Raw genomic sequence first — 26817 nt, 5'->3', positions numbered from 1 at the left:
ATTCCAACTGCATAAAGCCCCTTAGAGCGATCCCGGCGGTGAAGGCCTTGCTATCCTGTAGCAGAGCTCATAGGCGAATAGGGGTGATAGAGACTGCTGATGCGTGCATCAGTGTGAGTGGGGCTGTTTGCCCAGCTTCTATGGGGTGCCCAAATAGCCATGGAGTCTGTGAACACATCCGCTATGAGATTGGGCCACGTATGTGTTGTGGCAGCCACAAAACTTCAGCTCCCCACGAGTGATGACTTTTGGGTACACAATTGTGTACACAACCGTGTATTATTAGTACCGCCGCGGTTTGCCTACACGCGTACGCGGTTATAAAACGTCTGATTGGGTGGAAACGCGTGTTTTTGCCGCAGCCTTGCACACCGCTACTCTCGCAAGAGTGCAGGCAAACACGACCTTCGCAAAAGCAAACAACCTCGGAGCCGCAAAAGGAGGGCGATGATACAATATCGGCGTCGTGGATGCCAGCGCTGTTCCGAGATTTTGGGGCGAGACGTTCATGGGACAGGCGTTGTCACATTGGAAGTACCTCTCAGACGCCGATGCATTCTCCTTCCAGACAGCTGTTTAACAGAATACAACAATACATCCGTGACCTGGGACATACCTCATGACCCATCCATCGTATCGTACATGACCACATCCACACCATGATGACAAACACACCCATCAATATTTCTTCCCCGGCAGCGAATCACTCTTCCTCCTCAACGCAGCCTCATCCTCCTCTTGCAGTTCTTTGTCAATGATTGCGCCCTTGGCCGGCGCGTTGCCATGGAGCGTTGCCTGTCCCGTGTTAACGCCAGGTCCTGCTGTCGAAGGTGTGCGGTTGAGGGGGGGGAGGGACTGACGGCGAGGGTGGGATCCTTCTTCAGGCTCTCCGCCTGTTTTCTGTGGATCTGTAAGCAAAAGCAACAGTTAGTAATGATTCTCGCGAGACGGAGGGGATGGAAAGGAAACGTTGGAGGGCGCGAGACTGACCTCTTCTGTCTGGAGCCGGTTGAGTTCCTCCGTCTGGCCCTCTGTTGGCTTTGAGTTAGCTGTTCTGGGTGGGACTCGGGGTCTGGTACCAGGGTTGGGAGTAGCATACTCGGCATGAACCCCCTCACATTCTCCCCCGTGTGTTTCGCCATCTCGTCCATCTCTTCTTGCGTGTAGTGCCGCTGGTTTTGTGATTCGTAGACGCCGCGGAAGCCGACGTTGGAGTGGCCTTGGGTGCTGGACATGTTGAGCGATGTTGAGCGATGGCTTGTTTTGCAGAGATGTTGGATGTCAGCAGCTATGACACTGTGGAGGATGGAGATGGAATGTGGTTGTTTTAAGCATCAGAGTGCCCCTTTGTCGTTATGTCATGGGGGGCGGTATGTAGATGGACGTGTAAGTGGTGCCCCGCATCCGACGTCACTCCTGTGGAACTTGCGGCCCGTTGCTCGTCATGAGCCTAAAACTACCTCCCAATATACTCCTGACATTGGGCATTCTAGTCTTGGCTTGCTGATCGTTTATCATTGATATCTCTGGCATCGAATCAGTCCCACATGAGATATTCCAAACGGCAATGAAGCACAAGACTCCGAATCACAGATGGGACCATGATAGGGAGCAGAGATGAGAACAGGAAGACTTCAAAAAAAAAAAATATGCCACTATCAATGTCGCTATGCAAAAATATTGGCCCCTGTTCCAGCTGGGCAGTGCCATCGCCAGCCCCCTTACAGAGACCGGTACGAAGAGAAATCCCGTCACAGTTTACACGCACTGCGAGTACCACTCGTTGCTGACCTTGCACGTTCCGGCCGAGCAGCACGTGGGGCCCGAGTATCCGCTGCCGCCGCATTGAGCCCACATGGGGGCGCAGGCAGTTCCGGGGTTGGTGTTGCCGCCGCCGGTGTTGCCACCGCCGGTGTTGCCACCGCCGGTGTTGCCACCGCCGTTGTTGCTGCCGCCGCCGCCGCCGGTCCAGACGGCAGGGCCGGGCATGGGAAAGTCCTTGTAGCCGTTGTAGATGCTGAAGTTGGCGTAGGGGTCGCTGCTCTTGTAGGCGCCGGGGAACTTGACGGTAGGGCCAGGGTTGCCGTTGCCGCCGTTCTGAACCTTGATCTGCATGCACGAGACGTAGTGCTCGGGCTGGTTGACATGGGACCGGTGGACACCTGATTATACCGGGTTAGGCAAAAGCGGTTCAGCTGTAAATGGATTCATCATTCCCGCGGAGGCTGCTTACCGATATGCTCGAAACGGGCGAGGTATTCGCCGTTGGGGGTATCCTTGGGAATCCTGGCGGCAAGGTAGTTCCTGTTGTAGTCACACCAGGCGGTGTTGGTGAAGTCGGCGTTTCTGTTGCACACGCCCTCCTCGTAGATCTTGAACCAGTTTCCAGATCCGTCATAGGCCTTCACATTATCATTGGGGGCCCGAGAAAGATAGACAAGACCGGGACCTGTGTTTGTAACAAGTTAATCGACCAGTTCGGCTCGGAAACTGGGCTTGTTTGGAGATACTCACCCGGGTGCTGGAAGGCGGCACCGGCAGCTAGGCGGAGACGGATCTCGTCACCGGCGTTGACAGTCAGGACCTGGGTACGGCCAGCGCTAGCGAAAGCGCCCTGGTTGCACATGGCATCGGGTCCGTCGATAGTCGAGCCATCACGGAGATCGGCGGGAGGGTTGGACGAGAACTTGATGGGGTTGTACTTGATTTGCCGGCTGGACTCGCGGACGTACTTGTACGGGGTCTGTGCGGCGCCGTTCATGATGTTGGTGTCAAACCAGTAGTGCGCCGAGACACCCTGGGCGGCGATGGCGCCGACAGCGAGAGCGGAGAACTTCATACTGAGAAAACGAAGGTAAAGGGCGGAAAGCTGCTAGTTTGAGAGCTGGAATTCCGAAGTAGAAACGAAGGACTGTCGACCTGCCTGAGATGAAGAGTCTGGAGATAGGGACGGAGAGTTGGGTCAAGGTGGTACTTATAATGTAGAAGAGGGTTCAATATTGTCATGATGTTGTGTTTAGAGACAGTCAGACAGCTCAGAGGTGTCGGCCCGTTTCTCCAGCCTTGAAACTGCCAAGTCCGAGTTACCCTGAGGAATACGACTTCTCTAATCCTCGAATTTCTCCATCCTCACGGGGCTCAGTTATCCCACCAGCAGGGATACACATTCCAGGTCCCATGGCTCGTTGCCGTCGTTAACCCAATATGGCCCAAAGCTGGGCGCATGCTCTCCGAGCCCAAGTCCGACTCAATGGAGAAAGAACGGAGAGGTGAGGGACCGGAACTACCATCTTGGGCCACTTGGCTCAAGGTTACCGCCGCAATCTTCACCTTCGTTGGTTGGAGGGAGTCAAAACGGAGAATTGTCGCTCGCACCAACCAGGAGCAGGGTCCCGGACTCCCAGTCTTAGGAGGGAACTTAACGGAAGGCACGATGATTGATTGCACATCATCCAGTCAATCTGGTGATCACGCGCAACGGAACCATGGTACTGGAACCCGGGTCGCGGTGAGGGTGGAGGAAGATGGAGGTCAAGCTGGTCAGTGCTCAGGCCATGGCGCATCATCCCTTGAAGGCGCGGCGGCGGCGGAGGAGAGTTGATGGACGTGGGTCGCTGCTTCCGAATCCAGCGATTCTAGAGTTGCATCCGCTTGGAAATCACGGAGCGCGCCATGAGACCAAGCACAAGCGAGCGGCTCTTGAGGTGGCTCGAGCGGCCCCAATCGCCGGAGTATCGGCTCAGGGGCCCAAACGGAGGAAACATGGCCTAACTGGGCAATTCTCGGTAGATGTTTCGGCCAGGGGTGCCCCCAAGCGCTTCAGGAGCGTTGCCCCAAAATCCCACACGTGCTTGGCGCGACTTCCAAAAGAGTTTGAAGCGCGCGAATGGCGTTGAAGCTTTCTCTGGCTGCAGGCATGCTCATAAATTACAATTTGAAGTATCCTCTAAACTCCATCACTGAGAATCACTGACTACCGACCTTTCCAATTTCCAGCTGCTTACTTTGGAACTCCATAGCGCGACTCTTCAAATTCCCTGCTGAACGTGCTCTCCTCCGTGAACTAATTCTCCGCTAAACTCTCCGCCGCTGCCCCACAGTATCCCACGATGCGGCTCGGTTAAAGATGCCAAGGAGTTAACTTCAATGCTGAGCTTTGACTCCGCCGAGAATGGAGAGCCGAGGGAGTCGCTCACCTGCGACGATGTCCAGGATTTGAACATTGTACACTACACGACAGAGACGATCGAGAGATTCCCATGCAAGGCAGGTGGGCCGTGGATCTACCGGAATGCGCCGAACCAGCCTCATTGGACCGTTCTTCGTTTGTTTCTGAATATCTCCAGCCGCAAAGTTTCATGCATCTTCCTTCCCCTTGTGATCTACACTTTTGTTGCCTCCACCCTGGGTTCCACCAATCGAAAAGGGGTATGACGGCACCATCTTCCAGATGACAGGATGAAAAGGGGTTCCCCTGAAGGCCTTGGCAATTTATTTTCAGGCTGACTCGGTTGAGTTGCCGCAACACCATCCACAACCACGCGATGTCAGGGGGCCCATTGACTCCACTCTCTTGCGAGCCGTCGACGCGACGGTCCCACTCACAAAGTCGGAAGATGTACATTCCTCAGAAGACCCTCGAACCCCCTATTTCTTGTTTGGTGATCCCCATCCTTCGAGGCGCCTAACCAGGCGAAGATGCTAGAAGGAACTAGAAAATGAGGAAAGGACAGGATAGCAAAACAGCCTGTGGTGAAGTGGTGATACACCGCGAAACCCACACACGTGTCGCGCCAACACTTGGGCCACATGACACACGCCTTGTGATGTCAAGGACGCATGAGGGAGGTAATGGCTCGAAATCAATAAACTCGCGCCGCTAATCCCACAAGCGCAGCCTTGAGACGCCTACGTGTGTGGCCCTCTGACCATTGAGAGGCTGCTGCCCCCGACAATTCAGTAGCAGGTGGCGGTTGGAACGAAACAAAATAAAACTTGCAAGAAGCAGAACGCAGCGTGTTTGATAACAGCGGGTAATAAACTAGAGTTCTCTCGAAGTGCAACTCTATAATGAACACGTCTAAAACGCGTTATACACGCCCCCCTCAGTGCTCCAAACGGATTACGCAGTTTTGTCTTTCCTAGAATTGTTACCCCTCCGTCCAAAATATGTACTTGAAGGGGATGTTGCTTTACCCCACTCTGGATGGTTGATCAAGGGCTCGCTTCTGGAAATATGAGTTGAGTTATTAATCCGGGTTCGCACAACATTTAACAAGACAAAAATTCCAAAGTGCCTGTCTAGATGTGGTTGCAATTGGGATCAGATGGGGTTGCCCAGCTCCCACGGCATCAGTATTCCCGTTGCCGAACAAAGATAGCAAAAAGACTAACCGCGGCACTCCAGAATAAGACCGAGGCACATACAGAAATTCACATTCATTCAAAGAAGCACATGCGCGGACCCCAATGTGACGTGATATGTAGCATTTTTGGTACTGTGTACTGCTATCTGTGGTGCTCCAAAGGGCTCTGCCCCAACGACCAGTATGCACAAGGAGCCACACCAGGCTGGCTGAGCCAAAGTGATGAAAGAGGCCAAGGAGGGCGAGAGGGCTGAAGCCTTGATGTGCCTACTTCTGCTCCATCATGGAAAGGAGCCACTGCTCATGAGCGCGGGGGCACAGACTGCGAAGCCACTCCCGAGCCTTGGTGGCAGTGAGGGTCTGGAGGGCCTGGTACTCCTTCCTATCGCCCATGACCTTCTGGAGAGCCTCCTCCCAGGGGGCAATGTCCTGATCGGGGATCACGTAGTCGCCGTTGGCCTGGCGCTTGCCGGTGACTTCCTTGACAGGGATGCAGTACGGAAGACCAATCTTTGCCTCAGGGAGGCCACCCGCGTTGGACGCAATGACGGGAATGCCACGAAGCTGGGCTTCAGTCACCACGATGCCCCAGGCCTCATACCACAGGGAAGGGGCCAGTAGAACCTTGATGCGATCCCAAATTTCGTCGGGATTCTTGGTGGTCGGCACGACCCTGGTAGGGAGAACGTATTAGCATGTTTCTCACATCCAGAGAAAAGGCAAACTCACTTGACATTGGGAAGTGAATAGAGCTGCTCAAGGTGGACGGTGCGGGAGCCCCAGCTCTTCCAGGTAACAAATTTCAGGTGAGGAAACTTGCGGGCGAGTGCAATCAGGATCGAAAGGCCTTTGTGAGGGCAGGGGTTGACCATGCCGATCTCGTCCTTGTCAATGTTGTTGCGCACGACAGGCATGCCTCCCGTCACCCTATCGAGGTAGGTCATGGGAGGGTGGACAAGGAATTTGGTCATCAGCCGGCCGTGGGTCCAGGCGTAATCCTTGACTGCATTGGAGACGGACCAAATCCCATCGAGATCGCGCAGCAGGCGGTTCTCAGCGGCAGGGGAGAGACAATGACCGTCGACGCCAGCAACAAACGGGCCAAAGGGGAGCTGCTCGGCCGTGTGGATGATGTTGATGCGCTTGAACGTGTGGCGCATCGGGTGGGATGCCGAGAGCTTCATGGTGATCGGATCATTGAAGATGACATGGGTCGGCTGAAAGTCGGTGATGTGCTTGGCGAAAAGCTTCACAAGGTAGTCCATTCTCGCGGTCAAGGCATTGCGCTGTTGGAGCTAGTTGTTAGCATTTACCTGGTAGGAAAGCACAGAGGATGAAAGGGGCTTGTGAACTTACATCTAGGTAGGCCCGGGTGTCTTCCTAAAACTCCCGGACGGGGTAGGCTTTGTTGAATTTGACGCGTGAAAGGGTCACATTGTAAACGTTGTGCTCGTCAGTGAAGGTCTTAACACCTAGTTCGAAGGCCTGGCCGGGAGGGTCGACAACCGACAGGGAAGAGATGGCAACGTTGGGGTTGATGCCGTTAAGCTTGGCACGGGCGGCGTGCTCTAGGATCTCGTCGTCGTTGGCGTAGCAAAGCTGGGCAGTATCGTGACCCTGCTTGCTGAGGCTGCGAAGAAGGTTGACATTGGCATTGTAGCCGCCCGACGAGGGAGTTAGTCCCTGCGCCGTCTGAACAAGGAAGACTCGCATCGTCCCGGCTCTAGTGTAAGTGGTCATCGTGAAATCAGGGAAAGGGCAGATGGCGGTTTGTTAGTGGTAGGTGTTAGGGGCTTGAGGGATCGTTGTTTCGTGATGCTTGAAAGTGGCGGCGAATGAACGAAAGACGGGGATTCTTCACCTTGATCTACTGTCGAGCGAGTGAGTTGCCGCTAATCAAGAGTTACTCTTGATGTTAGGCACTCGCTTTGTGAGAATCGTATCCGCCGGTGCGCGCTGAGAAAGTAGGTTTGCTCCACGGTTTTGAAAAGAAAGTGTGGAATGAGAAGAGGTTTTTCGGTGGAGGACGAGAGTAAATAATTGTGCGGGACCGAGAGGGGAGCGAGGTTTTGGGCCCAGCCCTGGCGCGAAACCGCGAGATGGGATGGGAACTGGAAAGAACGAGGAATTTCCGGGACCTGAGCGAAGTCGTCTGGAATTCAAGAGTTCTATTCTTCTCAGCCAATCATTCTCTAGACTCTCTTACCGCTCCTTCCTTCTTGTGTCAGTCGGTCTTGTGATTTGGTCGCAGAATCAGCAGCTTGGGATCAGGGTGCACAGCAAGTTCCACATTTGATGCACTCCAGCTTTTAGGTGCAGGGCAGCGGGTTGCCTTTCCCTTTTCTCTTTGTTGCTCTGATCTCATTGGCTGCCATGAATCTCCAACGGATCACGGGTCATTTTGAGCCGACCTCCCCCGATGCAGGGTCCGACAACAAACCAGAAGAACCACAGCTATTGAACACAGAAGCAAATGGGATACTAGGGATTTCGGATACTGGGGAGTTAGAATATTGGAGGTGCATCAGACAAAATACTGGTGATACTGCTTGGCTTCCATGGGAAATGTTCTTATTACACCGAGACGAGAAAAGCTAACACCAACATACCGAGTATCCTCCTAGTGCAAGCGAGGACCGGGAAGATTGGGCTTCGAGGGTTCCTCTTTACTCGGAGGGTCCCCGAGGTGGTAACGCCGGTATGCCGCTGCGGTATGGCGCGCGAGACATTCGAACACCTCGTACTCGAATGCAACGGAGCCGTAGATAAACCTCAGCCCTGGCCAGACGACGGCGCAGAGCTCCTGGAGTGGCTAGATAACGTGGAGAAGGCTGCCATAGTGGTGGGGTGGGTACTTGGGCTGGGGAGGCTGAACGAGTTCCGGCTGGCGGTAGAGCTGGAAAATGAGAACAATAACGAGGAGGCCCGCGGCGGGGCCGAAGCGGAGTAGCAGAAGGGCACCGATGGAACAGAGGTTACAACTCATTTTATCTATTTCGTTAATTTGACCTCGGAAGGTGGGTGAGACCTTTCGAGGAGATGGATCCACGGGGTAGCGGCGAGGCCGCAGCGGAGGTGCGGAGGTTTTTATCCAAGCTTAGGCATGGTTTTTCCTACCGAGTTAATCGCTGAGGGACCGCATGTACTTAGTACCTAGCGTGATAAGAGAAATAATAATAATAACACCAACATACCAGACTCATGATATGGGCGAGAAGCTCCAGAAAAAAAGAACTTGTTCGTTCACTCCTTTGAGCCGTCCATTAAGCCAACAATTAGTTTGCCCAGTGCGTCCAACACTCGACCCCCAATCCAGGTGGAGAGAACCGTCCATTCCAAGAATATAATCAAGCCAGATATTGGTGCCATCCTCAGCCCCGATACACCCTTTCCACTTCCGAGTCCCAGCCATCATCATATCCCTCGTCCTTGTCCCCCGAGTTGGATGAATTGTCGATATCTTCGTCGCACTCGTCGGGGTCGCTCATTTGGTCGTCATCGTCCTCCTCGTTGGACTAGAGATATGTCATGATTAGTAAAATAACCACCGCGGGACAGAGAATATAGTAACGCACCAGTCGGCGTTTCTTGCTTCGGTGTTGGTCTCGATCAGGGTTGTTTTGCAGCTCCTGCATGTCGTAGACGGAGTCGGGGAGGTCCGCATCCCGTGGAGCGGTCACAATGCCGAAGCTGATGCACATTCCCCATGTACCGCTGACGCCATAGAACCCGATAATCTTGTGGCCCCGAGCCGGAACTGCCATTTGTTAGTCTCCCATCGGAACAATCAGCTATGGGACAACTTGCCTAGCGTGTCTACTGTTGACTCATCTCGTCGGTAGTTGAGCGCGCCCATCGCCTTGCCATTGGAAAGCCACATCCGCAGCCCACCGAGCCACCACCCACCTTCCCGTGTCACGGCAACCTTGGAAATCTCCACGTCCCGGGGAAGCACCAGCTTCCTCGCTTGGTGGCCACCCATGGATGGGTCCTGTCCGTTTTTGCCGCGGGGTCCACAAGGAATTTTGGTTCCATCTTGGTAGTAGACCTCCGCGCCGTCCAAGGAGCAGCCGACCCGGAGATCAATCTTGCTCGCAGCCACGAGGTTACCCTTCTTGTCCCGCTTCTTCAGCATGACGGCCCAGTCCCAAGTCTCCTCGTCGCCGTCCTTTAGACGGTCACCGCTGACGCATTGCTTCAACAGCCGGATCTTGGTGCCCGGAACCAGAATGGAGGTCGTGCCCCGCTGGAACAATTTCCAGATATTGTCGACGGAGTACTCCTTGCCGTTCATGCCGGTGACTTTCAGCCTCAGGCCCTTGGTGCCAAACCGACTCGCGAGTTCCTCGTACGAGTAGCGGAGCGATTTCAACGGGTTGGAGACCGAAACCTTGTCTTCCTCCTCATCCGCCTTCCCCAGTGGAGAAAAGACCACCCTCGCAATCCCCGCCTCGCAGTTCACATGCACTAAACATGCTCTTCAGCTCCTCAGGATCCTCACCCACCTCAATCTCCACCGACGGCGCCTCCTTCGACACCTCCCCATCCCCCGGCAGCCAAAACTGCCTCAACATCCTAAACTTCAACGCATCACTCAACGCCCACCGACAATCAATGGCCCCTCCCCCTCCCCAACCGGCCCTCAACCCCCCCTTACCAGCACCCTCCCCACCCTCACTCCTCACCCCCCCAAGAAACAACCCTCACCCAATCCGGCGAAATACCCCCTCAGCATTAATCCCCTCCGAATGCGGCGCGCCCAGCGCATGACCGACCTCATGCAAAAACGCCCCCTGCCCCACGGCGCAGGCTCTCCACATGGAATCGCACTCGCCGTTGTCGTTGCCGACCGTGTCGCCGGGCGGCGTGGGGTCGAGCAGGCAGGCGGGGACCTCGTCGAGGAAGCGCGGCCAGGCGTAGGTCAGGTGGCTGCCGAAGATGCCGAGGGAGAGGCCGCGCGGGTCGTGGCTGCCGAGGGCGGCGTGCGCGAGGATGAGGGGCGAGTGGTGCGGGCTGGTGGGGCTGATGGTGGTGTCGGGGGTGTTGTAGTGGGAGTCGAGGATGAGGCCCGCGACGACGGGGCGGGTGTGGGTGGTGAAGGGGGCGCCGTGGGCGAGGAGGGCGGCGGTGAAGATTTTGTGGAGGTCGTCGGGGTGGCGGGCGTGGGGGTTCTGCTGGGCGAGGTTGGCGTCGCGGAGTTGGGCGACGGTTTTCTCGGTGCGGATGAGGTGGATTTTGGGGACGGTGCCTGCTGCTGCGGTGGGGGTTTGTTGGGACCGCTGGCTGAGGGTGTCGGTGGACCATTCTTCTTCGAGACGGAACGCGCGGCGGCCGAGGCCTTTGGCGCGGAGGTCTTCGGCTGTGAGGGCCTGCCACATGTAGGCTGTCATGCGGAACTTGGCGATGGCGGCGGAGAGGTCGGAGTGGGCGCTCGAGATGCCGCCGAATTTTGCGGGAGGGCAGTCCATTAAGAGGGGTGAGTCCTTTGCAACTAGGATGGCTAGATGCAGAGGTGGCGTCTGCAGGAGAGGTACGTAGCGGATGGAGAGCTGTATGTTTGTGAGGAGGAGATACTTGACACGGATTCGGGACGCTGTACCTCTGTGCTTGCATCATCCTGGGTGGTGATGGTGATCTTGTTGAGGCCGGGCGAGAGCAGCAAGAGGGCCTTGAAGTTACCATGGCACATGGGCCATCGTTGTTCGGGAAACAAGGTTTTGCCAAATCGGTCACCCGTTTCGACTAGAACATGTCCGTCATTCTGCTCCAGCGCAGAAGCGGTGTTGCATTTTCCAGACACGAGAACGCATCGCTGATAGACCTCGGAGACTTCGTCGGTTGGGAAGTTGTCAAGTTGGATCATTGTAATTTTCGAGCCGCAGACAGAGAGTGATTTTGAAGGGCTGGATGAGATGGTTTCTAATGAAATCGAAAGTCAAACTCTCAGGATATTCGTTGTGTTTAAATACTCGAATGCATCATCAACAACAAAATTCAGGGGCTCCATGAACATTTGAAGCCTTAAACAATTTACCATGAAGTCTGCCGCACAATTCTGTTAGCGGTCTATGTTCCTTAGCCTCTGGGCTCAGCAGGCAGGCGGTGGGTCCGGGGCCATTTGTGGGGTTCTGGTGCCTGGCTGCCTGGCGAAAGGCCTTTTCAACGAGTCCAGAACAACACAACCCCCTGCAATCGCATGATCGGATTGGACTTTTTAGCTCTTGGACCCGACAAAGTCATTTCCGATGGCGATAGTTATTCTTCTCCAAAACCCCAATCCGTTCGAGCCGAGGTCGTCCCTTCCAACAGCCCCACAACGTCACTTGAGTTACAACCACCTGCAGCTTGGCGAAAGACAACATAATGGAAATCGGATGACGACCTCTTAGTGCAGATGGAAATGATGCTCCTGTGTTGTAACGCGCTGGAAACCCGGCGCCGACGAAAAAAAGCTTGGGGACGCTTCGCCGCGCAAAGTTCCATCACTTTGGCCCAAGCTGATCCTGCTTGGCCTTTCCGAGAGGAGATAATGTGTTCCTCCACCCAAGTTCTCAATGTTGTGTCGCGCAGGACCCCGTTTTGTTGAGCAGTCACGACGCGCTCATCATATATACGTCTCTTTTCTCGAAAATCTTGGCACCTCGGCGGGCATCGTCGGTATCTGGTCCTGAGAATAGAAAGCGGCGTGCGCCGCTGAGAGCCAAGTGGACCAGTATTTTTTCCAGTTGTTCCTTTCGGATCGGACGGGGAAGAACGGCGTTCACGGCAGTCATGGTGGGAGCTCGCAGGTTGTTGTCACCCAGCGTTGTAGGGCGCGGCATGGCAACGACTGAGAGGTGCGAATAAAATTCGGAATAACCGGACTCGTACAGGAGGAATTGGATACACTCCTGGCCGCCGATCACAGGTAGATCCGGGTCGACGAAAATGATGTCCGGTTTTTCCTGTGCCTTGTTCTTCGCGGCTGCCAACAGGAAAGCGAGGGCTTCCTTGCCGTCTCCAACTGTTGTGACCTGTGTGAACCCGATTTCTGCCATGAGACTGCGCGTAATCTCCCGGTTATTATCATCGCCATCCGCAAGCAGTATATGGGTGGTGGCCCGCTCTGGGAACGGAGACTTGAAGTCGAGAAGTGGGCAGTCGCTCGGGTCGGCGTAAAAGGTGCCGCCAAACCTCTTAATCTGCGCACACCTTTCCTCCATGTTCACGGCGTTGTTTATTCTGCCTAGCTGCCTGTTGGAACAGTCTTCCTCTTCCACCACGAGAGCCCAAACTCCACCTTCGGGCGAAACCCCGATGAAGCGTACTAGCCGTCTCCGGTTATACGCTTGGTGCGTGAAGTCGAGCCACTCTGCCTTGCTGTAGGCCTCTAGGCTCGGCCACCATTCGGGTCCGAGCAGTCGCATTTTGGCGCAAAACGCATCCTCCTTATCCGGGTCAGTGGATGGTTGTGCGATTTCGAACCGGTCAAGGCCGAGAAAGTCGAGCTCCGCAACAGAGCAAGAGAGCATGTACACGCCACCTGTACTGGGGAAACCATGCACGGAAGCCCCAGCTCGGGTGCCAAAGTGGACTCGAAGGTCGAGCTCTTCGCGGTAGGATTTCGCAGTAGCGGGAGGGGGGGAGGATTCTACTTGTTCGGCTTCCTCTTGAATGCTGCTCGGAGAGCTAGTGATTGACTGGGAGGAACCCATTGTATAGGTTTGGTGATAGGAAACAGCAATTGCAATGCTGCACCCGGAAATGGTGGAGGTGTGTGATTGCGTTCCTTTAATGTCGGCGGCCCGCGAGCTCTCGACTTGTCGCCGCGTCAGCTGCAAGGCAGCAAGGGCAGGAAACAAGTTCGGTACCCAACATCCATCCTGGTCCAGGAACGAGAAATGGTAAAAGTCACTCAAATGGGTACCGCTGGACAAACCATCAGTAAATGGCAACCACGCGCAGGAAGTTGAAATAAGCTCAAATCAAAGTGGATATTGCTGGGTATCATACCAACCGCTTCGCGTGATGATTCGGAAGATCAGAAAGGCATGTTGGTTGATGTTTGAGACAGGGGCATCGTCAGGTCTGAGGCGCCGCCATCCCAAAAGTGGGAATGTTTAGCGAGGTTGCGGTCTGGGCCCGGGACAGGGTTACTGGGGTTCATCTGATGAATCTTGCAAACCATGCACTGTGTTTGCTCACTTCGACCGTTGAAGATCTTCTCCCAAGCTTGATTTCTGATGTTCCTGAAATCCGCCAAGCCCAAACACACCTGATTCTCAAGTTAGAAACGGGCATCACGGCGACTTGGCCGTGGCGAAGCAACTCCAGGCCGAGAAAGGCCAAGATACGAGGCCTTCTGGAGCGAGTGGTCGCTGGCTGAGGCTCTGCCCCATTTTGTTCCTCCGCATTGCTCCGAGACCTCCGCCACGTGAAACCATTGATTGAAGCGTGCGCTCGTTGGCCCTGGTTCATCTCCAACTGCCCCATTCTGTCAAACTGCCGCCCAATCACTCCCCGCCGCAACCCACCCCCGCGGGCCAAGTCCCAGCCGCATCCGCCTCGGTACTAAAACGGCAAAGGGTGACGCAGCTCCTCACTGCTCCTCCAAGCCTGAAGAAGCATGAGAGGCTGGGCCCAGAACAGCCGCCCACTGTGCCACGGCCCCTACCTCAGCACAGATTGAACACCCCCGTATAAACCATGCAACCCCCAGCAACCGGCGCTGCCGTGGTCCGCTTCAAACCTCCACCCCGTTGATTGTCCCTTTTCCTTCTTTCTACCTTCCCTCCCCGCCAGCTTTAACGCCGGTGAGACCGGACCACGCCAGCATGCTCCCGGTTATTCTCGCCGCGTCATTATTGGCGCCAGCCGCCGCAGGGGCTTCCGAGCCTAACCGGATCGTCGCACGAGGCGACGGCATAATCCGGTCCCCCGTTCGACAGATGGCCGGCTCGGGCCCGAATTTGCGAGCACGACAAAACGAGGTGGAGGTTCTCAATCAGAGGTTCGGGACAAGATATGGAGTCGAGATCGAGATCGGGACACCCCCGCAGAAAATCACATTGATCCTCGACACGGGCTCGCCCAATACCTGGATCAACCCTGTGTGCGATACGGCCAACCTCCCGTACGACTGCGAACAGTTTGCGCAGTTCGACTACGACAAGAGCAGCACCCTCAATGTCACCGACTACGTCGATACCCTCCGCTACGGCATCGGGAATGCGACGGTCCAATATGTCTCGGAAACGGTGACGATAGGATGTAAGCTTCTGGTCGGGTCTGGATGACGGATGCATGCTAACATCTGCGCGTGAACGATAGCTGCCACGATCGAGAACCAGATCATCGGCATCGCCCTCGAGTCCCACAAGATCCCGCTCGGTATTTTGGGGGTATCCCCACCCATCCTAGGCGTCAACGAGTACCCCTACATCCTCGACACCATGGTCGCCCAGGGGCTCATCAAGAGCCGCGCCTTTAGCGTCGACCTGCGGGGCGTCGACAACCCCACCGGCGCCATCATCTTCGGCGGCGTCGACACGGGCAAGTTCATCGGCAAGCTCGCCAAACTCCCCATCATCCCGCAGGACGAAACCCCCAGCGGCGCGGACCGCTACTACGTCACCATGACCGGCGTCGGCCTGACCCTCCCGGACGGCTCCATCGTCCAATCCGAAGAACTCGCAGTCCCCGTCTTCCTCGACACCGGCGCGACGCTCTCCCACCTACCCACGCGCATCTTCGAGGCCCTGGCCGCCTCCTTCCCGGACGCCCTCTACGACCGCGACTCGGGCTTCTACATCCTGCCGTGTGACTACACCGACATGGCCGGGTCCATCGACTTCTACTTCTCCGGCAAGACCATCCGCGTGCCCCTCAACGAATTCGTCTGGCGGAGCGGCGCCTACTGCATCCTGGGCGTGACCCCGGAGGACGAGGAGCCCATCCTCAGGCGACACCTTCCTGCGCGCCGCCTACGTCGTCTTCGACCAGGACAACCGCAACCTGCACATCGCGCAGGCCGCCAACTGCGAGACCAACCTCGTCGCGATCGGGTCGGGCGCCAATGCCGTGCCGAGTTCCACGGGGCAATGCACCGAGCTGCCTACCCCGACGGGCAAGGGGAATACGCTGGATGTGACGGCCACGAGGCCGCCCGTGGGGACGTTCACGGGGAGCCTGCCGACGGGGATGGAAGGGGGGCCGGGACCGGCGCAGAGTGGGCCGGGCGGGACGAGTGTCACGGGTGGTGCGCTGCAGCCGACGGGGGGGTCGGCGCCGGAAGACAATGCGGCTGGGAGGGGGGTCGAGGTGGGACTTGGCGCGATGGTGGTGTTGGGGGTGGTGAATCTGTTGGCGTGGGCGCTTTAGTTGGGGTGGGGTGGGGTGGGTGGGCGATCTTTTTCACTTCCCTTCTTGGGTTACCTATCAGTTGGTTGGCATATGAGCGTTGGTATACAGCGAGTTAATGACCATTTTGGAGGATTTGGGTCTACACATATGATGGCGTTTTATTTTTCTTGGATGGTGCGGAGCGGGTATTTATTTGAGCGTCGGCGGCTTGAATGGCCAGAAATATAGAGGCGCGGGAGCAAATGGCTCTTGTGTGAATAGACCTGATATGCCTTGCATCCCAACGATGGCTGTCGTACCTTTGGCAAAGCATGGAAGTTTTTGCATCCATGTGGACAAGAGTGTCAGAACTGGGGATTGGTGCGCTTGTGATCATCCACCACTCCGAGCGCAGAACGCTTCTTGTGTGTAGTGCTGCAGAAGTATGTCGCCCTGCTGCAGTGTGGTGTCCAGTATCTGCGCCTATCGGAGATGGCTCGGGCGAGATGCGGTTGTCTCCTCACGAACTTTGGATGCGGGGTCCCGTAAGGAGCCACTCCGAAGGACTCTTCCGTCGCCGGGCCCGCTTCTTGCTCCACGGCCCCGGTGTAAGACGGGGAAGGAGCGGGGGAAGGGCATCAACGTCCCGCCTTGTCTCCTCCCTCCACGGAAGATCTACGCCCGACATGCATCAATCTGGTCATGGGTGTTTCTTATAACTGGACTTTAGTTCATCAACGCGTACAACTCGAATGCCTTTTCCGACTAAATCACCCTCACCAGCCACGACCTGAGTTGGGTGTCAATTCTGCCTCGAAACCCACGGGCCACACGACGGACAGCCCTCCCAACAACCCACACCACCAAACCACCACCCAACCACCACCATCACCCTCCACCCACCCAAACCTGCAAAATGCTCTCCCAACAAGACAACCGCCTCATCTACACCTACGACTCCGAAACCCTCTGGATCGAACCATGGGGCCCCAACGCCCTCCGCATCCGCGCCACCCACCAACCCACCATGCCCACCCGACGACTGGGCCCTCCTCCCGCGGCCTTTCCGCCCCTCCCCCCTCCATAAATCACCAACCCCCCCAAGACTCCAATACCCCGCGCCACCGTCCACCAACGGCAGCCGTATCCGCGAGCATCCCTCACCCACCGCGGCAAGCTCACCCTCACCCACACCCACCTCGGGCGCCCCCCTCCTCGAGGAGTACACACGCACACGCGTCGACGTGCGCGACCCCAAGTGCAGCGCGCTCAACGTGCCCGCGCGCGAGTTCAAGGCCCGTCCCGTCCGCCAACGGCGCCGCCCACCTCACCCTGCGCCTTCGAGTCGCTCGACCCCAGCGAGAAGCTGTACGGCATGGGCCAGTACCAGCAGGCGCTGTTTGATCTGAAGGGGGCGGACTTTGGAAGCTGGCGCACAGGAATTCGCCAGGCGAGCGTGGCCGTTTTTGTTGTCCGTCCGTTGGGGTATGGGCTTGGTTGTGGAAATAACCCTGGGGTGGGCCGGGCCGTGCTGGGGAAGAATGTGATGAGCTTTGAGGCATATTCGACGAGCGTGTTGGATTATTGGGTCGTGGCGGGGGATACGCCGGCGGAGATTGTGGAGGCGTATGCGGGGGTGACGGGGACGGTGCCACGGATGCCGGAGTATGGGTTGGGGTTTTGGCAGAGCAAGTTGAGGTATCAGACTCAGGAGGAGTGGTTGGATGTGGCGAGGGAGTATAAGCGGCGAGGACTGCCGTTGGACGTAGTCGTGGTGGACTACTTTTCATTGGCCCTGTCAAGGGGATTGGCGGTTTTGACCCGACATACTTGGCCTGATCCAAGATGCTATGGTCAAGGAACTGAAAGGAGATGGGGGGTGGAGTTGATGGTTTCGATTTGGCCGACGGTTGACAAGCGGTCCGAGAACTGGGAGGAGATGCTCGAGCAGGGGCTGCTGATCCGGGTAAACCGTGGTTTGCGGATAGCCATGGACTTCCAAGGAGAGACGGTGCATTTCGACGCTACTAACCCCGCGGCCCGGAAGTACGTGTGGGAGAAGGTGAAGCAGAACTACTATTCCAAGGGGATTAAAGTGTTCTGGCTGGACGAGGCCGAGCCCGAGTACTCGGCGTATGACTTCGACAACTACACCTACCACCGCGGCTCTAATCTCAGCATTGGCAACATCTACCCTCTCGAATACTCGCGAGGCTTTTACGAGGGTATGAAGAGCGAGGGCCAGGAGGATATTGTCAACCTTGTGCGCTGTGCTTGGGCGGGCAGCCAAAGATACGGCGCGCTGGTGTGGAGCGGTGACATTGCGTCCTCGTGGTTGAGTTTGCGACATCAACTCTCAGCAGGCTTGCACATGGGTATCGCCGGCATTCCGTGGTGGACGACGGACATTGGCGGGTTCCACGGCGGGGACCCGAATGACGAAGCGTTCCGCCAGTTGTTCACGCGTTGGTTTCAATTCGGCACTTTTTGCCCGGTCTTCCGTCTGCACGGTGACCGCGAACCGCACCAGCCGCAGCATGGTACGACGGGCGGGGCGACCTGTCTCAGTGGCGCGCCCAAACGAAGTGTGGTCGTACGGGCCGAAGGTGTACGACATCTGCAAGGTGTACATGGAGATTCGGGAGAGAATGCGCCCGTACATCCGAGAGCTCATGGAGGAGGCGCACAAGAAGGGTACTCCGGTCATGAGGACGCTGTTCTACGAGTTCCCCGATGATCCGCGCTGCTGGGAGACGGGTCAGCAGTATATGTTTGGGCCAAAGTTCCTCTGCTGCCCGGTGATGGAGCCGGGAGTGGAAAAGCTCAAGGTGTATCTCCCGGCAGGGACCAAGTGGACAGCTGTTGATGGTGCTGAGACGTTTGATGGTGGCCAAACCATCGAGGTTAACTGCCCGCTCGAGTACATGCCGGTGTTTGCGAGAGTAGCCGAATAGGGGTTGTGACCAAACTGCACGTTACGAGTAATACTGTGATGGTCGTGTCAGGGATAGTTAATGTCGTTCGTTTCGCAGACTATTGTCTGCATATAGAAGCCAATTTCCGTTCCACTTCCCCTTTTAGTTTCGAAGACGCGGCGATGGGCAGGCGAATGAGTCCGGAGAAGCCCCCCCCCTGAGAAACATCGGCTACAGAAGCTTGGCTGATTCCCACCCGGCCCGAGCGTGAAGGCCCCCGAAAACGGTCGGGGAGCCGGCGCCCGCGGCCTTGAACGCAGGACCCTCTCATCTCGGCAGCCGGCATTGGCCCTTGTTTTCTTTTTGACGAGAGACCACTGTGTAGCACCCACGGGTTGAGGCCAAGTGTTACAGGAATCACATCACAAGTCGTACAGCACCACGCAGCAAATACGACGTCGGGTCGACCTCCAACCACCCGCTGTTGGCTGCTGGCTCGTCGCGACGCTGAACCAGAACAAGCTCGTTGCGTAGTTCTGCAATAGAACCCTCCGCCCCTCTCCCGCCTGCTCCCCCTTCCCCCTCATCTTGGACGGCCTGGACTTTGGGACGGATGGGTCCTGCAGCAGCATGTGGAGGTATGGCTGGTACAATTATATTCCGAGATTCTACCTGCAGGTGCCAACTCGGAAAGTTACGAACATCTTGAGCAATTCAGCAACTTCTTTCGCCCTCTCATCACCGGGCATTATCCATAATGTCCCGTGTTTACGCATTCCCGACACCCACCCCGACTGCGTCTTCCACACGCAACAATCTTGGACCACTTACGACCATCTTCACACCACTGCCAACCTGCCGAGACTGTTTGATCGCGTCCTCGATCAATTACCCGGAGGTGTGTCGACAGTATTATACCGATTGCGATGATGACCCAAGGCCATGCTTGCCCGGCAATCATACATGAGAGCGGTTCGCAATGTACTCGCCCGGGTTGGTGTGCCCGTCCGGATGGACCACGGCGACTGTCGTCAGCGCAGAAATGACCGACAGTTTTAGCGCCCGTGATGTGATAGGCAGATTAGAAAAGGGAGAGACCGCCGCCTTTTGCTGCCCAGCGTAAGTCCAATCCTTGTTCCCTCACCTCCCCTTGGGATAATGGTTCACACTCATCTCATTTTAGGGGCTTCGATTTCCTCTACGGCTCAGTCAACCCATACACGGCCACCGTCGGACCTCGATGTGTCTCGACCATGTTCGAGGGGACTTTTAGTTTCACGCACTGCGGAGTGTACGACAAAAACACGTTTGGTGAGGTGATAGCGGGCACGGACACGATCGTCTCAACGATCCCATCGACGTCAACCAGGATAGAGACATTCGAGGTTGGAAACCCGGGTGGCTCAGGTCCTAAGTGGAATACCACAACCATCATCATCCCTTTGGTGTTAACAACCACGCAGAAACCCTTGGAGAGCGCAACAACTCTTGCCCCTGCGGTCCAGCTCGTGTGACAACCCAGCGATCTAGGGTTAGTCGAAGGCTCGGGTTCCCCCACAACCACTACATCTCCAACACCGGGTGACAATTCGGCTTCAACAGAAGGAGCTCCTCGACGGGCGCAATAGTAGGAATCTCGGTGGGAACTATGCTGTTTGCTCTTTGCATGGCAATTGTTATCGTCTGGTATCTTCGGGTGCGACGGAGGAAGGAGGGCGGAAGGGCATCAGATGCAGCAGATCACAACATCAGCAACTTGGCGAAGCCCGGCGGTGAACCGCCGTCACCATTCAGAGGTAAGGCCGAGTTGGACGCAACGCACAGTACGATCTGGGCCGGCGGGTCAGGTATGGGAAAGCACGAGCTTCCCGCCGTGTCCGTCAGCCCGCCTCTCCCTGGGGGCGTTCAAGAACAGAGATTCGAGTTGGACGCCACACCAGCTGCGTCGGGATCAGCACCGAGGGAACAAGCGTTGGGATCTTCTACCGACCACAATACCGCACCTGTCCCCGTCCCCGGCCCAGCCTTGGGGCCCTCCCGTCCTGTTTCTGCCGTCTCGGATCAATTATCTCAGCGGCCGCATACGGTTAGCCCGCCGTCGATGTTAGTGCTGGGTCTAAGGATGGGTATACGGCTGAGGGATGGAGAGCTTCGATTCTCGAAAGGTGATGTTGGACTTTGCAGATTACGTAGGTAGGTGCTATATACGGAATCGGTGTTGTAACCACCAAGTCTGACGGCGACGGTCTGTACTATTTGATTGTGAAGTTAAAAGTGAATCTCCTCTTGCGCGGCCACTCTTCGCATGCAATACATACAGGGCCGACATTTTCCGCATCATGTTGTGGTTCAAGCTCCGTCTCGGGTTGGCGGGAGTAAATCCGTAGCGTTAGAGATGGTAGGTTAAGGTACCTATCATGTGTTCGGTCTTGTTGCGTTGAGTCCAGTGAAGGCCGGTATCTGCCCGCCTCCCGAGTCCGCTGACAGCAACATTGAAATGGAACAATCAACACAGAAGAGGTTGCCAACGACCCTAAATAAATATCGCATTACGAACAACTCACACCGACTTCGCAAAAAAGTCCAATCATCCAGTTCCACATCGAACCACCAACAACATTTGATCCTTCCTGACGCGCGACCCCGGACGGAGCCCTCGTTCCTGCTCCATTCTCTTTCCGATAAAACTTACCCACAATCACAATCATACAAAAGTCCAGCCGCACTATAGTCCGCACCAAGAAGACATAATCAGAGTAAGTACAACCCACAGGCGGAAAGACCACTCGCAAAAGTCTCACACATGTAGCAGCTCGCAAGAGCGGCGGCCAGACGGTCTCCGGTGTCAAACGGAAGAAGAGGGCGAAGGCTGGCGATGTCACTCCAAAGAAGATCCGGAGATAGTTACCATAAATCGACCGAGCTGCCCATAGACTGACTGCTCATCTTTTGTCCGTCTCGTACGTACAAATCCCTAGGCTACCTCGCCCTCGCCAACATGCATCATTTCTAATCTGACACTAGGTGAGGGAAAGTGTACATGACCTCCATCCCATCGGGATTGAGGTCCGATTCCAACCGGATGCAATCGACGCCTTACAGGCCGCCGCCGAGGCGTATATCATCGACTTCTTCCACATGACTGTACCGATTTTCACCAACGCGAGACGAGTAACGCTTCTCCAGGTATGTGGAAACCGGCCACACCCAGCCCTGTCGCTAAAGCAGATTGGGCCGTGATCCAGAGAGATGTTGACACAGTTAGATTGTTCCAGAAGACGGTGGGCCTCACAGTTGAAGAATGTATGGAGCGAAGTGCAATACACGTATAGAGTACGCCTCTATCAAATGGCTTTCTTTGAACCCAAACCCAGTCATAACATCTTCGCCGCGTTAGCGTCATCCCTGAAAACGGTGAACCAGCCTTGCGTTATTGGTAACTCGTACCCTGCTTGCCGCAACTCGCTAGCGGAATCAAATCGACAAACCCAATCTTCCAGCAACTTTGAAAAGATTGTGTATATGCAGTTCGAACCGCGCAATGTCCTCTTTTGTCGTTGTGTTGTCGAGGTTAACTTGCGTAGTATGGGCTTCAGGGGAATCGTAGGTTTGGAGAAAGAACTTAGTCTTGAAGGTCGCATACATATAATGTAGGGGCGATGAAGGGCACAGTATCGTCATCTTCGTTACCCTCCATTTCTTCGAAGAAGTCATCATTGCCATCCTCGTTATCATTGCAGAAGTCGCCGTCATCAGCTTCGTCGTCTTCTACAGGGTGGTCATTCGTCGTGTTGGGACCCTGGTCTTGGTCAGCGAGGAAATCGGCCGCAACCGATGCGATGGACGCTCCTCTGATATCCGACGGACTTGCCATTTCGTCCCAACTATAATCTGAATATACGACGGATATATCATCCGAAACAAAGAGCACTGCCGTACGAGGGTGTTGCTACCCACAGTTTTATCTCGACTGCCGCCTCCTTAGCTTCCTTCCCCTCTACGGCCAGCTGTCACGGATATGCCAACGGGTGGAACCAAGAAAGGAACGAGGAAGCCCCAGGCCAATCGCTAAACAAACCAATCAGGGAACCCACATGAGAGGCTCAGTGAGCTCAGTTGGAGGGCGCAACTGAGCACACTGAGCACACAGGACTTAGATAGGTATATAGTCACTCGTTCTGGAGAGCTCTGGGAGTTCTCCAGTTAGCAATCACAGCTACAGTTCGCTACAAGCTCGGAAGCCTACTATTGAGACAAGTCTTTGTTGTGTACCTTTTGGCTGCACCGAACCTAAGCACCCTTGAGAGATTACCTTCAACCGAAGCTGAACCCTAACAGGACAGGGTCCTGAAGTAGGTTCGTCACACCGGCTTCTTCTCTGTAGCCTTGGCCGCCGGAAGGTTGGCCTCCACGTTTTCATCATATGAGCCGTGGTCTTCCACAGTTCCACTGGCCGTGCAAGAGCGCGCTCCTATCCCAATCGATAAGACCCATGATGTTAATATGCCTTGTTAGTTTCGGACGTATCAGGGCGAAGGGGAGAATAATTATCGCCCCCTTCTGTCGGTCCTTAGGTAAGGTATTCGGCGTTTTCCGCCGCTGAGTCTTCCCTACCATTGATGTGGTCGGGGCCAAACATCAGTGCAACCAAACCACCAACATGCATGAAATGAAACGAAGAACCAACAGCCAGCCGACTTTCTAGCCAACACAGCCAGCCTGCCAGCCTGCCAGCCAACCAAACCAATTAAACCAACTTTGCAACACACGAGAGACGGACTCAGCGTTCAGCGGCACCCTTCGTACCACATTAACATACCTGAAACGGGGCTCCGATCTGTTGGGCGTGCCTTGGATACCTACGTTCTCCCGAGGCTGGGATTGAAATGCAACTGGGCAATGATTTACAATACAGCTACCCCCTTGCGATCTGACAAAATGAGCAGAAAGGCCACAAAACTGGTCCGGTCCATGATTGCTGATGTTACCGTTCGTCTGGTTTATAAAGGCAACTCGAATGGCTGCTGAAGAATGATCGCGGCTTGCCCGGCATGTGCCACAGGCTACACCAGCCTTCCTCGGACAACAACGAGATATGGGGGCCAACAGGGAGCCACTTGCATTACCACCTGGTGTTCCCTAGGCTTCGAACATGCCTGGCCCGAAAAATGGACAGCTGAGATTTGCCAGGCGAGGTCTTTGGGCGCAGTAACCGAACGGCCTACAGAAACCAGCCTCGCCGTAGGCCCTGCCCCATCACTCGCCCTCTGTTTGCTCTGTTGGCCTGCCCGTCCTCAACATACCCTGGGCTCAGGCTCGTTCCAGACCCAGTCCTGGCCAAAACGATGTCCCAGTCTGGATCTCCATAATCTTCCAAAGCCTGGCCTCCCCTTGCCTTGAGCCAGGTCTAGCCTCGTTTCATGATATTTTCAGACCAGACCAGTTCTATCAACCTACAGTGCCTCACAGTGTGATGTGGTTTCAACAGGTGTACACGGAGGTAGAGAGGTAGGGAAGACGTATAAAGATGGCGTCTCATCACGGCAGCATTGCACTGTCGCCAACACAACAATCTCAACTTCAAGCACACCGCGAAAGCACACAATCACACGCACAACTTTTCGGGTTTCCCAACACTTTTCTTCTCGTGCCCATTCGTTTCTCAATTCCTCAGTTCAATTTAAAAGTCTTACAACCACTCCTTTCAGCCACCAGTAGTGATCTGCCAGTTGTCCCTAGCTTATTCAACCTCTATTACCCCCATTTGTAAGTGGTTCTAGCTACATTGTTGAGTCTTTCATCTTCCCAAAGTCAGCCTCCTACAGACGGCAACTGATGCTGTTGTGATTTATAGCCGACATGTGCTACCTTCAACGAGTTGGATACACGTGTGGTTACAGAACACCGTGGAACCAAGTGGCACGATGGGAGGATCAGCATTGCCAGGGGCGTTGCAGAAGGAACACCATCCCCCCTGACCTCTGGTATACGAACGAGCGAGGACAGCGGTGCGATGGCTGCCGCACACGCAGAGGTTGCCTCAGAAACCGTCGCAGGGATCATTGCGACGTGATGTAAGCGGTCCATTCTGTGCGTACCGGTTGGTTTGGATGGATACATGTACGAACAGACGGAAGACTTCTCAGGGATGAAGATTTACTAGGGTGGTATCTTATATAGGTACCTGGCATTGGTTGCCTACCTAACTAGGTAGCTCACGTACCTAGAAGAGGCTGGTCAATTCATTCATTCATCCCTCAAACATTGGCGTGGCTTTTACAGATCGTACTTTGAAGCCGTTACAGTTTACGTAGCATTTATCACTGCTATCTATCGAGCTCATTTAGTACCGTCAATGCTGTTCGTCGGAAAGGCACCCCGCGTGTGGTTGAGAGGATTATAACTGTTTCAACGCATCGATAAAAGGACGGCTAGTCATGCTTGCGAACTTGAATTCTATGATAGGTTACATTGGATGGCGATGGCCGACGAGTTCTAGTCTCGGTGACTGTCAAATGACCCCTTCTCGTTGGAGTGTCGGGAAGCACAGCCAGACATATACCGATAGAGCGCCTGATTCTTCCTCGTCATCGCGCAGTCAATATCAGACTCGCCTGGAGATTTGTACGGCGCCACGTCCACCCAGGCGGTCTTCCAGGCCGCCTTTTGCTCCTCGCCTAGCTCTTCAGCAGTGAAGAGAATGCCGCCCGTGCCGTCCGGATTAGCCTTCAGAAGAAGGGCTCTTGTACGGTCAATATCGTCCTCCGTAACCCCTGTCGAGAAGACCCAAATGGAGTTCGATGTATCAGCGCCTTCCCAGTCTTCTGCGTCAGACCCTACACTGCAGTACAAGGTGGGCTCCTCTTTTCCGAAGAGCAATGTACTCAATCGTGGCCAAACTTGATCGGAAAAGGCGGGCCGTGCAAGAGCGAAGGTCTTGGTTGCGGCGTCTGCCGCGGCGTCGGTCGGGATTTCGTGCTGACCTTTGAACAGGCGGGCAGGCGACCACCACGGTCGGGGCCGCTCCGTTTGGGGGACTTGGGCGGTGTTTGGGTCGAAGTCCTTTACCAATAGAGAAAATGGAATTGAAGCGTGGATATGAATTGGCCCATCTTTGATCGGGAGGCTCATTGATCCAGCCTCGACAGAGATTGGGGCAGCCATAGTTGGTCGATACGTCGGGCTAGTGGTGTTTGCTGCAAGAATTTAGTTGGAGGTTTGGGGGATTTTGGTTGCTCTGGCCGTGGTGGACTTCCACCCCGCTTTGAATGAATGCAAGATACTGGGCCGCGTACTCGCTTTTATCTCCTGACCAACCAGGACAAATTGCCCGGGGTAAGTACACAGTACTTACAGGCCGGTGGGATGCCCGCTGTGCCGCCCAACCAGCCACCCAGCATACAAGCAAACAAGGCAACAAGCAGTCGAGCAAACAGGCATTTGGGGGCTCGGCGCTTGCATGCGTCCCAGGGGTTGAGTACTGTGCGGGCACTGTTGACACGGTGAAGGACGTACTCTGGAGGCCAAGCTGACGCCGCTTGACATGCCGGCGAAGCCCGGCGCCACGACCTGCCAAAATACAAATGCAACATGAAGCGACCCATATCTATGGCCCATCCGGTCGGGGCCATCACGGGCTTTCCAGCAGCCGACCACTTTCCCCGCAATCTTCTGGCCATTGGTGAGCAAATGGTTGCTTGTCATGACCGCATCCAGCGGGTCGCCAGCGGGATCGTTATACACACCGGGACTATGCGCCGGAAACGCCCCATACACGCAATGATGGAGGAGGCCAAACCGGGGGCCGCAGGTCAACCGTGCGGTACCGAGCAGGGAGCTTCGCTTTCGTCTTCGGCAAGATGAAGTTGACGCGGCCCAGATCCATGCCGGCGGAGTGCCAGATTGGCCAGGAACAGTACGGTCTCCACTATGATTAGGGCGGCTTTCCTTTCTACGATGGGGAGCAAGGGGGAAAAAACAAGCCCAATGAGATGGTAGGGCTTGATCATGAAGACTGTTCTATTGTTAGTAAGGGGGTACTTAAATAAACAATAGTGTACCCAAACCTTGTTGGGCTTGCAAGAGAAGTAAAACTCACCCGTAGCAAACATCTTGTATTTTTTAGAACAATAGGTCCCTTATTCACCATTATCGCCATCGAGGAGGATGTTCCGCAAACATTCCCCAGCTTCGTCCCCACAACAACCTGCCTGATC

The 26817-nt window shown here is 55.4% G+C and overlaps 10 protein-coding genes across 10 annotated transcripts; 2 read left to right on the top strand and 8 right to left on the bottom strand.

The window, feature by feature from the left end:
- Nucleotides 1–678: 678 nt before the first annotated feature.
- On the bottom strand, nt 679–1235 carry CHGG_09381 (uncharacterized protein; the record flags this gene model as incomplete). The annotated part of the gene is made up of 3 exons (XM_001227307.1): nt 679–795; nt 861–900; nt 991–1235. The coding sequence occupies 3 exons, from the start codon at nt 1233–1235 to the stop codon at nt 679–681; spliced, it is 402 nt and encodes a 133-aa protein (XP_001227308.1).
- A 523-nt stretch (nt 1236–1758) lies between these two features.
- CHGG_09380 (uncharacterized protein) lies at nt 1759–2839 on the bottom strand (the record flags this gene model as incomplete). The annotated part of the gene is made up of 4 exons (XM_001227306.1): nt 1759–2162; nt 2234–2304; nt 2356–2449; nt 2515–2839. 4 exons carry the CDS (start codon nt 2837–2839, stop codon nt 1759–1761), a joined length of 894 nt encoding a protein of 297 aa, XP_001227307.1.
- A 2794-nt stretch (nt 2840–5633) lies between these two features.
- On the bottom strand, nt 5634–7106 carry CHGG_09379 (uncharacterized protein; the record flags this gene model as incomplete). The annotated part of the gene is made up of 3 exons (XM_001227305.1): nt 5634–6039; nt 6096–6652; nt 6810–7106. 3 exons carry the CDS (start codon nt 7104–7106, stop codon nt 5634–5636), a joined length of 1260 nt encoding a protein of 419 aa, XP_001227306.1.
- Nucleotides 7107–7986: 880 nt separating this feature from the next.
- CHGG_09378 (uncharacterized protein) lies at nt 7987–8352 on the bottom strand (the record flags this gene model as incomplete). The annotated part of the gene is made up of 2 exons (XM_001227304.1): nt 7987–8178; nt 8242–8352. The coding sequence occupies 2 exons, from the start codon at nt 8350–8352 to the stop codon at nt 7987–7989; spliced, it is 303 nt and encodes a 100-aa protein (XP_001227305.1).
- Nucleotides 8353–8737: 385 nt separating this feature from the next.
- On the bottom strand, nt 8738–11229 carry CHGG_09377 (uncharacterized protein; the record flags this gene model as incomplete). Its single annotated transcript, XM_001227303.1, has 5 exons — nt 8738–8881; nt 8942–9123; nt 9273–9816; nt 10142–10885; nt 10966–11229. The coding sequence occupies 5 exons, from the start codon at nt 11227–11229 to the stop codon at nt 8738–8740; spliced, it is 1878 nt and encodes a 625-aa protein (XP_001227304.1).
- A 727-nt stretch (nt 11230–11956) lies between these two features.
- Nucleotides 11957–13838, bottom strand: CHGG_09376 (uncharacterized protein; the record flags this gene model as incomplete). Its single annotated transcript, XM_001227302.1, has 2 exons — nt 11957–13034; nt 13621–13838. 2 exons carry the CDS (start codon nt 13836–13838, stop codon nt 11957–11959), a joined length of 1296 nt encoding a protein of 431 aa, XP_001227303.1.
- A 341-nt stretch (nt 13839–14179) lies between these two features.
- On the top strand, nt 14180–18640 carry CHGG_09375 (uncharacterized protein; the record flags this gene model as incomplete). The annotated part of the gene is made up of 6 exons (XM_001227301.1): nt 14180–14615; nt 14676–15744; nt 15969–16111; nt 16161–16294; nt 16792–18226; nt 18354–18640. 6 exons carry the CDS (start codon nt 14180–14182, stop codon nt 18638–18640), a joined length of 3504 nt encoding a protein of 1167 aa, XP_001227302.1.
- Nucleotides 18641–19580: 940 nt separating this feature from the next.
- CHGG_09374 (uncharacterized protein) lies at nt 19581–20115 on the top strand (the record flags this gene model as incomplete). Its single annotated transcript, XM_001227300.1, has 2 exons — nt 19581–19720; nt 19785–20115. 2 exons carry the CDS (start codon nt 19581–19583, stop codon nt 20113–20115), a joined length of 471 nt encoding a protein of 156 aa, XP_001227301.1.
- Nucleotides 20116–22223: 2108 nt separating this feature from the next.
- CHGG_09373 (uncharacterized protein) lies at nt 22224–22475 on the bottom strand (the record flags this gene model as incomplete). The annotated part of the gene is made up of 1 exon (XM_001227299.1): nt 22224–22475. The coding sequence occupies one exon, from the start codon at nt 22473–22475 to the stop codon at nt 22224–22226; it is 252 nt and encodes an 83-aa protein (XP_001227300.1).
- Nucleotides 22476–25096: 2621 nt separating this feature from the next.
- Nucleotides 25097–26486, bottom strand: CHGG_09372 (uncharacterized protein; the record flags this gene model as incomplete). Its single annotated transcript, XM_001227298.1, has 4 exons — nt 25097–25797; nt 25956–26092; nt 26145–26272; nt 26376–26486. The coding sequence occupies 4 exons, from the start codon at nt 26484–26486 to the stop codon at nt 25097–25099; spliced, it is 1077 nt and encodes a 358-aa protein (XP_001227299.1).
- Between the last annotated feature and the right edge of the window lie 331 nt (nt 26487–26817).

The sequence above is a fragment of the Chaetomium globosum genome, genomic scaffold, assembly GCF_000143365.1.
Source record: "Chaetomium globosum CBS 148.51 scaffold_6 genomic scaffold, whole genome shotgun sequence".
Taxonomy (NCBI): Eukaryota; Fungi; Ascomycota; class Sordariomycetes; order Sordariales; family Chaetomiaceae; genus Chaetomium; species Chaetomium globosum.
This window is presented reverse-complemented; position numbering and strand designations above follow the sequence as displayed.